Consider the following 13,052-nt stretch of genomic DNA (forward strand, 5'->3'; position numbering starts at 1 on the left):
TTCAACTCACATCAGACTGCAAACCAAACAATTCCTTCCTGGGCGTGCATTATAATATCAATGCCACCATTCCCGATTCATGGAGTTCGGACCACCACACGACGCTATCGCGATTACCAAGTACTTACGAAGTCATCGTGATCCGCTATGTGTATGGTTATCGTCAATTTCTGATGATGCTAAAGACTGTACACTGTGAGATGCCATGATTAGATGAGAGCACATGTGGGCTCCGAGTCTTCGCCAGATGACTGACAATGTTTGAGTTGACCTCACTCGATATCATGTCCTGACCTTGGCTGCGTGGTTGCACTTGGGGAGTAATGGATTTGAGCTCGCATAACGGCCGTGAAAAACTGTGAGTGCCCGCGATTGGTTTTCTTGATGGTTGAATGATGCGGCCATTGGGTCCATTTGAGAGTGCTGTCGAACACTTGGAGTAATAATAAGCGTCATTGAATCACTCCGTTCGCACCTATACGCGGACTGCACCGTCATGGGGGCTACACTTGTATTTTTGTTTTGAAGACGAGCAGAAATTGGAACGCGGGTGCTTCTTGAGCGGTAGGTGATTGAGCGCGGGCGTTCATTGATAGTAATATCATGGTGGGGAACATGGCAACACGGGCACTGTGGACGGCACAAGGAGCAGGTAACGAAAAGGATGATAAAATAACGTACTGAATCGGTAGTTTCCGGGCTGTGGCCTCCAACGGATACACGCCCGTCCGATAGCGCAGAGTCTGAACGACTGATTATCGATCGTTTTCAATTCAGATTGCAGCAAAAAGATAGTGCCGACCCCAAATGAAATCAAAGGAAGCAGCCCGCATGGGGCTTGTCATGTAAAAGAACAGAAGCCGACATGTGTCTAGATAATTGAGGTGCAAGCGTAGCCGGTAAGATGAATATTCATGCATTGTGTCTTCCTATCTGCCTCGTGGGGGCCTGCAGTGAAAGTGAACTGTAGCTGGAATAGAGTTGATTGGCTTTCGGGTATAGCATGTTCAAGGGTAGTTCGGGTCATATTAATAGCAGTGGTACCAGTAAGGCAGTAACAAATCGTGACGGAATTGAAACCATAACGACTGTCGAAGATTGTGCTTGCTGCTGCTGAATCTTGACATCCAGCTGCTTTATCGGTCAACGGATGATGCATTCACCCCCACATATGCGATAGTGTTCTTTAACACCTGCCTAGTAGTCGTTGGTCATAGCATCAGAATAGCTCGATGACTCGTCTGCAAAAATGCAGCAACACGAGTTGGACGTATGTGTCAAGGCTTATGTTAACAGCCTCATGTCTGAGGCGTCTAATAAAATACGAGGAAAATCAGTTTCCCAATATACTGGAATCAAAATAAGAACGCACCCAGTTCGCGCACATCTGCGGCCTAGTGCAAGATACCCACAATCCCTACGCCAAACCTACCTTGACCTTGCCCTACACGATCAACTTCCAATAAGATGGCACAGCTCACCGCCCCCATTCGAGCGTTTGAAAACCATCAAGCAAGCGTATCAGTAGTCGCAGTTTTCCCTGATAGACAACGGATCGTCACAGGCTCAGAAGACAAGACGCTTCGTCTGTGGGACTTGAAGGAAGGTACTATGTTGAAGAAAATGGAGGGGCATCTCAGCAAAGTGAACGCATTGGCGGTATCACGAAATGGGCAATTGATAGCAAGCGGTGATGGAAGCGGAAAGGTCATTACCTGGGATGGAGAAACTGGAGAATCCTTAACCCCAGCTATGGAAGCTCACCCCGGTAGCATCCGCTCGCTGGATTTTTCCCTAGATAGTTCAGAACTGGCAACAGCTGGTTCAGCGGAGGACACGAAGCTGTGGAGTGTCAGTGCAACTACGTGGCGCCTGCAAGGAAATCTAAGCTGTGATGCACGTGTCAATTGTGTTCGGTATTCGCCGTCCAGCGAGCTTCTTGCTATCGCAACCAACAGTAATATTCAAATATGGAATCCAAGCGCAAAAACACGCCTCGCAGACTTCAGGAGTCCAGTCAATGGAGCATATCACTTGTCACTTGCGTGGACGCCTGGTGGCACTCGCCTTCTCTCGGCATGCGATAGCGACGATCCCACCATAAGGGAGTGGGATACATCAACCTGGACGCAGGTCGGTCAGCCCTGGGCAGGCCATTCAGCAAGTATCACCAGCCTTGCGGTGAATGCTTCTGGCACCATTGTCGCCTCTGCGTGTGGTGACAACTACGTCCGCCTCTGGCAGTTCCCGCTTCTACCCATCCAGCACTCCGCCAACCTACAATGTATTGCTTTTTCCATGGATGGCAAGCATATTTTCGGCGGAGGTAGTGATAAGAAGATCTCTGAATGGGCAGTGTCCGAGGAAGCGGTAAAGTCGCAATGGTCTCCTTCCTTTTCATCATCTAATCTCGCGTCTTTGGTGCCAAGGCTCAGGACTCAGCTGATTCAAAGGCACGTTTCCACCCTTGGCTTGTGAAACACAATTTGAGCATGCCACCGCCTTCACGTAGATCCTGGCTATCAACACGACCGTGCACAATGCATGCACCGCGGGGGACTTGCACACTGCCGAAGTGCTGCTGACACAAGAGATCGACGCCGATCCCAACAACTACGACTCCTATGCCAGTCGCTCAATCGTCATGGCACGCAAATTCGACTGGGATCACGCGTTTGATGATGCGATCAAGGTAAGATACGCCGATGAAACATGGCCTTTTAACGTAGGCTAACCTGGACTGTGATATAGTCCGTTAGCATTCAACCCTCCTTGATAGGCTATATTTCCAAGGGTATCGCCCTCTGCGGAAAACAGCAGGTTCACGACGCGATGAAAGCATTTGACCTTGCGTTCACGTTCACGAGCACAGATTTAAAAATGTCTCATTTCCTTTTCTTGATCAAGGCAGGTAATCTTCTATTCATATTTTATCCTTCATCACGGTTTTCAGGCTATCGCATTGTTCAATGCAAATAATGATGAAGAGGCACTACTACCTGTCCAAGAGCTAGCTGCCCGTTCCAATGCCGAACCTATCGCTTGTCGTGTCGTAGAAGTGAGTATTATGCATTTAATCAAGCCCATATTCGTGTGCTCAATGCATTTCTTCACTCCCCACACCAGGCGTATTTGCGGGGCCAGCTTGGGACCATAGCTATGAATAGCGACCTTCATCAAGAAGCTGCTGACCACTTCACTGCTGCTGTCAACGCTAGCACTTTCTTTTCTAAATTGGACATCCATTCTATGTATGAGAACTTTGTTGTGGTAAGTTGACACGACGCGACCTCAAATCCTTTTGTTTCTCAACTACTTTTGTTTCTCATCCGCGTGCTTGTGCAGCTTTTCGGCTGGGACCTCAAATCTTTGTGGCAAAACGCAAACCAGCACCGCTGCCATGCACTTGTCAGGGCAGGTCAAGTTGGATCAGCGCTCGAAGCGTACCTTCACATGATGAACATGAGTGATGAACCCACGAAGGCCGTCTTCCGTGCTTGGGTCCCTGGCAAGTCTTCATTATTGTCACCTGGCCCTGATCCTCACCCATCGTCCACTCAGCTCTCAATAGAGAACAAAGCGCACTATATCCTGCCAATGGAGATGCTGCCCCCGCGCGAGCAGTTCGACGTGCATTTTAACAGAGATCTTGCACCGTTCTGATTTTCGCCTTGATATTGCCCTTTGTACTTGTATCGTATGCTAGCTCATCCCACAACAACAGACCAAACATTCTACAATTTTTACATACCCAGACTCCAGGCCTCCTCACCACCGACTATAAAATGTATCTGCGCCATACGGCAATGTGCTCCTTCGACATATATTCTTCGTCGATTTCTTCGGGTCCGAGCGTCTGAGCGCTTTCGGTCCAGAGCCACTGCTTCCCAGCTGCGAATCGAAGAAGCCTAAGGAGAGCCTTACCTTTCGTTTGCTGTTGCCGACTAATGATAGGCAATCATCTCGAAAGAAACGTACATGTGTGCGCACATAATCTGCTGGCCATCCTTGCTACTGAAGTAGCTTGGGCTCGTTAAATCGACGCGAGCGTCGGTGGGACAGATAGTCATCCAAGCCGTCTGTGAACACGGATGTTCAAGATCGTATGATCCCATACTACAGTCTGCCCTACCAGACCGATCGAAGGAAGTTTGTCTATGAAGATATTTGTAAATGCCAAACCAGGAGAACAGAGGACTTGATGTCGTAGTTCTTGTTTTATGCTCGAACAAAATTCTTCGCGAACTACGACACGTCACCCATCCTTGAGGTCGACATCGCTCCCGTCTCCATTTTCTGCTTCCTCGGCCTGCATTTGTGTTTGAGTTTCGAAGGTGAGCTGGAGTGAAACAAGTATGGTTCTTGGGCAGCATGTGGTCGAGCGCAGGTGTCTATTGATAGCTTGGTAGGGAATATGGACACTGGGGACGACACAAGGAGCAGACAACGAATTTCGAAAGATCAAAGAACGTACTTCATCGGTAGTTACCGGATAAACGCCCGTTCGATAGCAGAGACTGATTCTTCAATGCTGCAGATTGCATTGACAAGATAGTGCAATCTTGATCAAAGGAAGCAGCATGCAGCGCTTGATCTCCGGATCTCCGCCAGGGAACAGAAGTCAACAGGCGTCTGGGTAATCTGGTAATCGAGGTTCAAGGGAGTTCGTCAGATGAACCATGCATAAAGTTGTCTTCCTATCTCCATCGCGGGATCCCTACAGTGGTTCGTTGATGGAAGTTGTTGGATGTCAAGCATCAACTGTGTATTTCCTTTCTCGATCGTCATCGTCATTAGTACAACCGCAGCTCGGCTACGGCCCGCTCCGGCTTGGCGTTCATCGGTTTGCAAGTATTTTGGCTATCCTAGTGAGCCAAGCTACTTATATATAGTTTGGTCTGGTTCATTAGCCGTTTGGAGTCCCACGAACCAACTGTGAGCCAAAAATAATCAACAGCGGCTCGAGCTGGCTTGAGGCCAGCTCAAGCTGATTTATAAATACGAAATCACGTCTTTGTCGAAGTCTCATACCCAGTTAGTTCGACTGTTGCTCCTCGAGGCCTCAAGGCTCAAGTTATCTCATAGTATACCCACCATGAACCATAAGGTCCCGATACGAGTTGACGGTAGATTCAGACTCGGAGATGTTTTGGGATCTGGTTCATACGGTGTGTTGTTCACAAGCTGACTATAATTATAAAAATTAACATACTATGGACCCTACTTAGCTGTTGTGTACCACGCTTGGAATATCATCAAAGATGATGCAGTTGCCGTAAAACTCGAATCCATCACAGCCCAGCCATCTTCTGTACAACGCGAATACGCCATTCTGAAACGACTTGAAGGTGGAGTTGGGATACCCCGCGCTCTCTGGTTCGGTCGAGAATCAACATATCATGCTTTGGTTCTCGGCCTCCTTGGGCCATCACTGCATGATCTTTTCCTCGCACATGATCGAAAATTTAGCCTTCATACTGTTGTCAATCTAGGAATCCAACTGGTCAGTCGGTTCGTGCTGGGTTGTTGCAGATAGGCTAACCCGTTTTCCAGCTCTCACGTCTTGAGTACATCCACTCAAACAATTATGTTCACTGCGATATCAAACCGCAGAATGTCTTGATGGGCCTTGGACATTTGAAGCACACTGCATTTATAATCGATTTCGGTATCGCGAAGGAATACTGGGACACTGCAACCAGAGTCCATATTCCCTTTCGTCAGAATCAACGTCTCACCGGCACTCCTGCCTTCGCTTCAATCAACAACCACTTAGGAGTTGACCTGGGTCGTCGTGACGACCTTGAATCGCTTACATACATGTTGATCTATCTGTTACGCGGCTCCCTTCCATGGTTAATCAGTGACCACGAGAAACTCTCCAGCTCTTCCATACTCGAGCGCAAGGTCAACACCACCATTGAAGTCTTATGCAGTGGAATTCCCGTCGAATTTGCAAGTGTTCTCATCTACACGCGCTCTCTTGCGTTCTCGGAAGACCCCGACTATGAGCATCTCCGTTCATTGCTTTGTGGTCTTCAAGACACCTTGGCTGCGCCATCTACATGCTCGCTGGATTTCAGCATGCCTGATAATCACACCACACATCACCCTCCAATCTCCAATGAACGCTGGATGGTCGAGGCGGCCCCATGTCTGCCGGATGCAACACCACTTCGCAGATCTACTCGTGTGTGAGTATTCTGTCTCATTTTCCCATTCACAATCTGAAGCTAATGTAATTTCGAAGTTTACACCAACGTAATGCCTCTCCCATGCACCCAACTGCACTGCGGAAAAAACCATTAGTTGCTAGATCACGCTGTTGAATATGTCTTTCTATTTCTACATAACTGTACAGTGTACAAGTCTACAATGTGTTTCTCATAGGTTTCAAATCTTGATTCTTGAATCCTACTGCGGCTAGGCCTGATTCCTGACCCCCGAGGGCCGACTCCACGCTGAGTCACGCAGCTTCTTATCTTTTTCTCACCCTACCATCTCCTTGCCCATCGTCCTTGCAACTTGCAAGTGCTGTTTTTCTGCAAATCGGTCGGCCTGCTACAGAAACAAACTTGTCCTGGATACCTGTACCTTACTCCTGAAGCCTGAGTCCCAACATCCACCAGCCTCGCCTTATTGAATCATATCACCATCATGACCAACCTTCTGGATGACGCAGGGGGGATTTTCCACTAACACCCCAATGCCTTTCCACATCGCAATTAAATGCACAATCAATCAGCCATCGACTCCTGGAATGAAGGTAAGCATTAACTTGCTCGACCTTGACCCAGTGGTTGATATTTGAAACACGTGTTCAGTGATCGTCAAACCATGCACCCTGGGTCCCTGACAACCATCGCAAACCATTTGCAAACATGAGATGTCCCTTTCGCTGGATGCCCTTTCTATATCTATATTGCAATCTGGCTTCTGGACAGCCGATTGACTCTGAGGATGTAGGTAAGCCTTACTGTGCTCGATATAACCAACTGATTGCAAGATCTAGGGTACATCTGAACGCACATCTTATGGTATCAGTATCCCTCTCATTGGGCAAGGTAGTGGGCATTGGGGAAACCCCACACATATATTGTGCTGCCCAGGACCACTTGAATGAACAAGATCTTCCAGTACGTACGCTGGCCATACGTTCAGTTGTCCCCTGGTGTCATCACAATTAATAATGTTGTCCAGACCTTCCCTTGTGCGTACACGTTGGACTTGTCATTGGTTGACTCGGCACTGGCATTTCCCCGCTGTTTCCCTTGACGAAGATACATAAAGACTGTGTCTTTGAATCTTTACTCTCACTCAAACATGCCTCCTCGTCGACGAGGGCAGAAGTCTCGAGTTACCAATGTGCCTACTCATACTGCCGCTGCTCCCATTGACGCTACCCCCATCGTTACCCCCATCGCTGCCACTATCGTGCCCATCGCTGCCAATGTTGCGCCCCCCATCGCTGCCAATGTTACGCCCCCCATCGCTGCCAATGTTGCGCCCATCGCTGCCGCTGTTGCGTTGAACGTAACTATGCTTCAACACCCCCAAAGGCAACGTCAACTGCCTTTGAGGTTCCGCAATAATAGCCCAGTTCGTGCTGGCACTGGTCGCACGCCAGATGATGGAGAATACATTGACATCCCCAATGTCTCTGGGGATGAAGAAGATGACTTGCCTGCACCCAACGTTAGGGCTCCTCCAGTTCCCAGCCCTCTGCAGACACTTACCAGTACTATCTACTCCACCAAGTTGATCCCTTGGCTACGGGTGTCCGAGGAGCGCAGCCAAAAACCAGTGCTGATGTCAATTTCTTCTTTAGGGAAGATCCAGCTACTAAACGCAGGATCTGCCGAATCTGCGAGTGAGTTTTGCGTCTGCAATTATTTCGTTCTTTCTAACGGCCTTGTCCAGGGGTTTGCGGGTGGAGGACCCTTCACACCTGGTTATGTCGTATAAGCACTCAACCAGCACTTCTGCCCGTCGTACTCACGCTTTCTACCACCACTCTGACGTTTTCCTGCAAGAGGCGGAGCGCCTACGCTGGGCCTATCTTCATACAACCACTCAATGACCGACTCGCTGAAGGATGGACTTTGGCAGCTATCCGTGAGAGGCTCCGGGACCCTGCGTATCACATTGAGTCGCTCGGGTACCATCCCTAATCAGGGACACGGCAATTTTCCACCTGGAACCACCTTATCTCCAGACGATTTTATCCCCGATTTCAGCATTGACGAGATGCACCGTCAATTGGTGAAATTCATCGTTGCGGATGATCAAGCAAGTTGATATTTACTTTCTACGTGCCCTTGCTAATTCAATTTCTGCAGGCGATGAACGTTATAGAATGTCTAGAATTTCGACGCCTGATACGTTTTTTGCGGGAGGATTTGACCGATTCAGACATTCTCCACCGCACAAACTTCGTGAGCTCATAATTGTAGCGTGGCAAGAATATTTCCAGGTGTTGAAAGGTGATCTTGCCGTGAGTGTCTAGTTATCGAGAATCCCGCCATACGTCTTATGTATTCTTACAGAGGGCGCAAGGAAAAATATCCTTTACATCTGACCTCTGGTCTGATCAGAAGCTCCGCCCCTTCTTGGCCTCTCACGGCTCATTGGATTGCCAAGGAAGAGCAGACGTCGGGTGCTCGTCCTGAAGGCAGCATTAATCGCATTTCATCACGTTCCAGGAAGTCATACCGGCAAATCTCTCGGTTCAGTAATACTGAATCTCCTCGATCGCGCTGACGTTGCAAAGGATGTGATTGTTCAGCTGTACCGTATGATGTCTCTGACTTCGTTTAGCCTGGACACTTTACTTTGGACAACGCGGCGAATAATCAAACATGCATGAAGGAACTTTCAAACCTACTCGAAGAACGCGAGATCACATATGATCCAATCGAAAACCGAATTCCTTGCTTTCCGCACGTGATCAACATATGTGTAAAACATATTGTTGACGACTACGACAGCGGATTTCTCATCCGTGGAGAATACCTGGAATGTGTGTGGTCAAATCGTCGTCAAGAATGAGTATGTCGGCGCCATCACCGGTAAAGCTCTCGAACGGGCCAGAAATCTTGTTCGCTCCATCCGTGCATCAAACCAACGACGTTCGAATTTTAGGGATACCATCGTGATAGGTAATGAAAAGGATTGGTTCCGGGGAGATACAGGCGAGCCTATAAAGCTCCCTACAGTCGAGCTTTTGCTCGATGAGCCAACCCGCTGGGATTCAGTTTATGTCATGCTCAATCGTCTACGCAATCTACGTCAGGTGAGGTCTCATCTCACTGAATATTTGTCGTGGGCTAACCATTGCTCAGGCGGTTGATATGTTCTTCGAGTCTCCCAACCAACGTTCTATATACGACAAAAAGTTGAGCCCAATAGAATGGCATTTCCTACAGGACTTCGAAGTCATTCTGGAGGTCAGTATCGACATCTTCGTAACCTATGTTGTATTTAACCTTGTAATTTCAGCCCCCCCACAGAGCTCAGCAATCCATGTCGAGCGAGAGCACTCCCATGTTGGGTCGTGCGGTTCCAGCGTTTGAAAGGTTACTTGAGGATTGGAAGCAGGTGGCCAATAGCGCCCCGCACTGTGCACCGCTCATCAACATTGGTTTGACTTGGGCGGAGAAGTATGACGACAGGATGTCCTGCACAAATGCATATGCCGTTGCGATGTGTGAGTCCCTCACATTTTTATAAAATTTGATGTCTTATGATCGGTTTATAGTTGTCGATCCAACCTGCCGAATGTCATGGGCTACGGATCATTGGGATGAGGACCGGGTAAAGTCAGCAAAGGAATTCATTTTCAAACTAGTACGTCTATCTATCTAGCAACAGCATGCGCTCATATGTCCTTTAGATGCATATCAAAGAGCACAGCGGACCTCCAATACACCGGCTCCAATCCAACCACCCCCAAAACTACAATCACGCACGCTAGGCTCCCGTGTCTACGGACTTCGTGAGGGGGATGCACCGCCAGTTGGTGACGATATCGTCCAGACAATCGATCAGGAGTTTGCGGCTTATACCACAGCTAACATCAGCCCCAGGGGAACAAATATACTCTCCTTCTGGCAGGTGAGAGTCGTCTCCGTCAAGTGACGTATTTTGTTGTTGACCACGAGATTTTGACCAGATGTCTGAGGGGATGTTCCCAACGGTTTACGCCGTTGCTATGGACTACCTCCCAGTCCAGGCATCTGCTGTTCCCTGTGAGCGAGTGTTCTCGTCGAGCAGCGAAACGTACACAAAGAGGCGTAACTGTATCAGCCCGATCCTCATGGAAGCGCTACAGATGGTGAAGTTCTCCTTAAAAAAGGAGCGACTTAACTTCACCAAAGGTTGGGCGGCATCGCAATGGGCCATGGAAACTGGGGTGGTATCTGACAATAGCTTCGATGAGCTTTTGGGGCCTGTTTCAAGTGGACCTACAGATGACAGCAGCGCATATGACGCTGTCCTCAAAGCCATCGCAGAGCAAGAGTGCGATGACATCGACGACGAGGTTGTCGTTTGATATCTGACATGTCCTTGATCTTTCATTTTTTTTTTCACGTTTTGTTTACCCTCACGCACCTTATGATTCTTCTTGCATTGTGTTTGCATATTGAATTTCAGTTGTTATCTGACAGTCTCCTCGTCTAGGCAATCCGGATATTCTTCAGTCCACTACTGGGTAAGATCCTTGACATATGTTGAGCTCGAGGATCACCCTTTCTCGGCGCCAGTTTACTGACCGACGAACAATATACTCGAAATGACCGTGTCGCACTTCTTCTATGAAGACCCAAAGACACAACTCAGATGCCACTGACCGTGTATTTAGGTGGTCTTGGTCCTCTCAGAGCTCGTTTCTATCAGGCTGCCCCCCCTGGACTGTTGACTAACATTGCCGCCTTCTCCTCCTTACCACCTTCCTGCCTCTGCCGCCATACAAACCTCTGCCCCCCCTGGACCGTTGACTAACATTGTCGCCTTCTCCTACCACCTTCCTGTCTCTATATCGTTTGCGGACTCCCAATACCCACAAGCCCCTTTTGATATCCAACCAGATGATCCAGGACTATTCGCAGAACCGCGTCGATACCCTGCACATGAAGAACTTGCTGCACCTTGGAGAAGATCGATACCTTACTCGCTCCTCCTAAAGCACTTCCCGCTGCACAAGACCCAATTCGTTCGTGACGCCCATGCGTTTACCGTAGCGCCTGATGACTGGAAGATTCTGCTCTCTCAACGTCGTCGCTGGATCAACTCGACAGTCCATAACCTTGGAGAGCTGATGTTCTTGGAGCAGCTTTGTGGTTTCTGTTGTTTCGATGCGGTTTGTGGTCATGATCGATTTGGTTTCGACTATCATTCAGCCTATCACTGTCGGCTATGTGCGTCCGATTTCTGTTCTGGGTTTTCTTCGGATTCTGACTTGAAGTTGTAGATCGTGTATCTCGTTGTGGAAGTCATCACGAAGGCGGAAACTCTCCCTGTCATTTCGCTCGTCATGATCGGTGCCGTGTATGGCTTACAAGCCCTCGTGTTTATCCTCCGGCGCAAGTGGGACATGGTTGGATGGATGGTCTTCTACATTCTGGCCATCCCGATCTTCTCTCTCATGCTCCCGCTCTATTCGTTCTGGCGTATGGATGACTTCTCCTGGGGTGCCACCTGTGTCGTGTTGGGTGAATCTGGCAAGAAGATGATCGTTCATGTAGGTGTTTTGTGGTCCCCTTATTTTGATTGATACTGATAAAGTTTCTTTAGGATGAAGGCAAGTTCAATCCTCGCGCGATTCCTCTCAAGTCATGGAATGATTACGTGCGTGGTTTTAGGTCCCTTTGTAGATATATTACTGATCTGGTTTACAGGAGAACGAGCTCTGGGACAAGGAGTCGAACCACAGTATTGGCTCATGGGCTCCTCCCAATCAGTTCCACAAGGAGGGATATGCAGCATCTTCCCCGCGACCACCTACTGTACCCATCATCCACACATCCCTAGCGCACCTTCCGAGCTCATCGCCGTCGTGGAATGTATACCCAGAGGACTTGTATAGCGGAGGTGCATATGCTAACCTACTCTAGGGCGGGTACGTACTTGCTTATTCGTACTCGTGTTCTAGCGCTGACGTGATATACAACCCAGATGCAGTTATGGCTTATAGGACCGGAGGACGGGCGGCATGTGCGTGTGTTCGTGTGCACGAGTATCATAGCGGCTAAAGGTGCGTGCAACCGACGATCGAGGTAGAACATGTAACTGATGAACCCGCTTCTTTCATTACCACCCGCAACTATCCCCCTATCCCCCATACCCTTCAACGCCCTTCGCGATCTCTCAAACGCCTCCACCCAACGCCGCCGACTCCCCCGTTCGCGACCAAACACCCTCACCATCCAACCCCGCCACCTCGTTCTCCAACCCTCTCGTCCTCTTTCACCTCCTCGCTGCTTTAATTTGCAGCGTTTCTTCGTCATGGATGGCTCACGTAGCTGCCGTGGGGGAGAAACGCAGCACAGTTCCTACTTTAGTTTAGTTTTTAATCAAACATTAACGAAATAATCACATACTTGGTCTTGGGGGGCCATTAGCGCCCGTGTGATTATCGATCGTGCGTTGGTAGTAGTTAGATCTTCGATAATTCTAAATGTAATCTATTTTTGATCAATGTGTAATCATAAAATTAAAAATATAAAAATATAAAATTCTAATTTTAAATCAGCTGGCTTGAAGCCGGCTCGGAGACAGTAAGCGCGCTTTATTAACTGGGCCAGGCCATGAATTATGTAAGCCATAACTAATCACACGGCTTGGCTAATTACACGCTCCGCCCACGGCTAAAGCCGGACAGAAGCCGGACCCACGGCAACACTAGTCTCGTAGGAAAGCAGAAAATGTCTCGGAATCATAGCCAAGAAATAGCAACTTTCTTTTCAAACTCAGGTCTTCTCTCACTGACGCGAGCCTAGCATCCCTAAGGCGCCAAAATCATGGTTTACAGTCATTCAAGATGGTGTGTATCA

At 48.6% G+C, this 13,052-nt stretch overlaps 1 protein-coding gene across 1 annotated transcript; it reads left to right on the plus strand.

Annotated features, from left to right (window-relative positions):
- Positions 1–5,095: 5,095 nt before the first annotated feature.
- DEU56DRAFT_985323 (casein kinase I) lies at positions 5,096–6,198 on the plus strand (the record flags this gene model as incomplete). The annotated part of the gene is made up of 3 exons (XM_041360058.1): positions 5,096–5,168; positions 5,229–5,503; positions 5,554–6,198. The coding sequence occupies 3 exons, from the start codon at positions 5,096–5,098 to the stop codon at positions 6,196–6,198; spliced, it is 993 nt and encodes a 330-aa protein (XP_041201050.1).
- Positions 6,199–13,052: the final 6,854 nt, after the last annotated feature.

This window comes from Suillus clintonianus (genome assembly GCF_016758775.1).
Source record: "Suillus clintonianus strain FC179 chromosome Unknown DEU56scaffold_191, whole genome shotgun sequence".
Classification (NCBI taxonomy): domain Eukaryota; kingdom Fungi; phylum Basidiomycota; class Agaricomycetes; order Boletales; family Suillaceae; genus Suillus; species Suillus clintonianus.